This window comes from Nerophis lumbriciformis, linkage group LG16, assembly GCF_033978685.3.
Source record: "Nerophis lumbriciformis linkage group LG16, RoL_Nlum_v2.1, whole genome shotgun sequence".
Lineage (NCBI taxonomy): Eukaryota > Metazoa > Chordata > Actinopteri > Syngnathiformes > Syngnathidae > Nerophis > Nerophis lumbriciformis.
The window spans coordinates 14,252,099-14,254,709 of NC_084563.2; the positions used below are offsets into that span (position 1 = coordinate 14,252,099).

Genomic DNA, 2,611 nt, shown 5'->3' on the forward strand with positions numbered 1-2,611 from the left:
TTCTAGTTTGCTTTTCATCACTTTTTTTGCCTCTCTCACAACATGATTCTTCACTGATAGTATCCATGACAATTACATGAGTCGTGGCCAATTGTGCAATTTTCTTTCCCTTTTGGCAGGGGGGTTCCTATGTGTTCGCCGACTCCTCCGGCCTGTCAGACGACTCCCAGTCTGGGGTCAGTCACCTTTGGCCCACCATGATCCCCCCACGCTACTCCCCACCTCACAACCATCCAGACGACAAGCCCCCGCCTTACAGCCCCTAAGCGGGGGAGCAGGCCGTGCCCGTTATGTGATGCCATCCGACTGTGGCTATCTCCATGGAACCTGAGGTAGAGGACGGCGGCAACAACTTTTGAGTTTAAAGGCGCAAAAGAAGGTGCTTGGACGCTTGGCCTGTACAGCTCCAGTGAACCCAGAAAGTTTACAACTTCTCTGCCTTAATGCAAACACACTCTTCCTGCACTGCAGCATTCGGTCGTCTGGCCTCCGACGGTACACATCTCAGCATCCGCCATGTTTCCGAGGTTCTGGATGTGACGTGAAGTTAGCGGTTAGACTTGTTTAGCTGTTCGAGTGTTGCTAGCTAAAATGCACAGGTAGCAGAATGATACATAAGACAGGTGATCCACGGGTAAGCTTTATTTTATTGTATTTATTACCACCTTAAAGGTCCCGTATTATACTATTTTTCCATTTTAAATCACTCTGACAGGTCCAACTATAGCGTGTTATAAGTGTGTCGGCAAAAATCTAGTCTTGACTGCGTAATTTAAATGTGTGTTCAGTAAGCCCTACAAAAAACACGCTGTTTTTCGTGTCTGTAGCTTTAATGCTAATGAAATGTGTTGTCCGCCCTGTCTCTGACTGAGTGTGTGTCTCCAAACGGATGCACTTTTTACATATACTCTGTCACCCCTGACACGTCACAGCTGCGGTGCATAATCGCCACGGCGGCGGACTTTTTCCGTTTTTATTCAAGTCAACGTGTCCGTTTCCATCGCCTGCGGTACCGTTCCGGATCCATGCGCTAAATATACACTATATTGCCAAAAGTATTTGGCCACCTTCCTTGACTCACATATGAACTTGAAGTGCCATCCCATTCCTAACCCATAGGCTTCAATAGGTCCACCTTGTGCAGCTATTACAGCTTTAACTCTTCTGGGAAGGCTGTCCACAAAGTTGCGGAGTGTGTTTATGGGAATTTTCCACCATTCTTCCAAAAGCGCATTGATGAGGTCACACACTGATGTTGGTCGAGAAGGCCTGGCTCTTAGTCTCCGTTCTAATTCATCCCAAAAGTGTTTTATCGGGTTCAGGTCAGGACTCTGTGCAGGCCAGTCAAGTTCATCCACACCAGACTCTTTCTTCCATGTCTTTATGGACATTGCTTTGTGCACTGGTGCACAGTCATGTTGGAAGAGTAAGGGGCCCGCTCCAAACTGTTCCCTCAAGGTTGGGAGCATGGAATTGTCCAAAATGTTTTGGTATCCTGGAGCATTCAAAGTTACTTTCACTGGAACTAAGGGGCCAAGCCCAACTCCTGAAAAACAACCCCACACCATAATTCCACCTCCACCAAATTTCACATTTGGCACAATGCAGTCCGAAATGTACCGTTCTCCTGGCAACTTCCAAACCCAGAATATTTAGTCGCGAGGAAATTTCACAACTGGATTTGTTGCACACCTATGACAGTTCCACGCTGGAAATCACTGAGCTCCTGAGAGCGGCCCATTCTTTCACAAATGTTTGTTGAAACAGTCTCCATGCCTAAGTGCTTGATTTGGGCCAAGTGACACCTGATTCTGATCATTTGGATGGGTGGCCAAATACTTTTGGCAATATAGTGTACTCAGAGCTTCTATGTTCTTCTACGGCGGATCAATTCAGCTTGCTTTGGACAGGAAGTTATACACAAATAAAAAATAAATTATCCGGTTTACTTTCAAAATAAAATAGTCCGTCTTCAAAGCGGGTCGTGTTTTACATTTCGAAATGTCCTAATGGACGGGGACGAACATGAAGCCAACTTGTCAAAGAGTTTTAGACGTAATTTCACTTTAATGCTGATTATGGAGGTCCAAAATTAAAGAAGCATATACAGGCATATCCCGGGCATCTATGTACGCACGCATATTGGGTCCTGTGTCAAATGCCAGCTGATACAGGGGCGGGGGGGGGATAAAGGGGCGTGGTTTGTGGGAGTCGCGCGTGCCTACAACGCCTGCCAGGAATGAAATAAAATAAACAAACAAACAAACAAAAAATAAAGTCGTCGTTCTGCAAGGCAAAACTGTCATCATTTTCACGAGTCAAGTCAATGCCGCGACAAACGCGCCCGCCTGTTGGTATTGATCAACAGCAAGCTCGAGACGTCCCGCGGTCTAATTTACTTCAGTGCTTGCTTTATCACGTGATTATGCGCGGATTCGCGAGATCTCCTATTCCGCTGCGGGGCGGAGCCGCAACAGAACGGCGATGGGGATTTCCAGACGACAGATGGCGTTGTCGTTCTGCACACAGTGTAGTATAGAGGTAAAACTTGTCCAACATGATTAATGCCATGCATCACTTGCAGCAATGTAGCATCAATGGGGAACTGCAA

General features: G+C 46.6%; 1 protein-coding gene across 2 annotated transcripts in view; it reads left to right on the forward strand.

Moving 5' to 3' along the window:
- Window positions 1-2,607, forward strand: part of tmem255a (transmembrane protein 255A) — a 31,428-nt gene extending 28,821 nt beyond the window's left edge. For both annotated transcript variants that reach the window (XM_061976674.1, XM_061976677.2), the window contains one exon: window positions 120-2,607. In XM_061976674.1, the coding sequence (XP_061832658.1) occupies window positions 120-266 (147 nt within the window). In that variant the 3' untranslated portion in view covers window positions 267-2,607. The remainder of the gene's footprint in view (window positions 1-119) is intronic.
- Window positions 2,608-2,611: the final 4 nt, after the last annotated feature.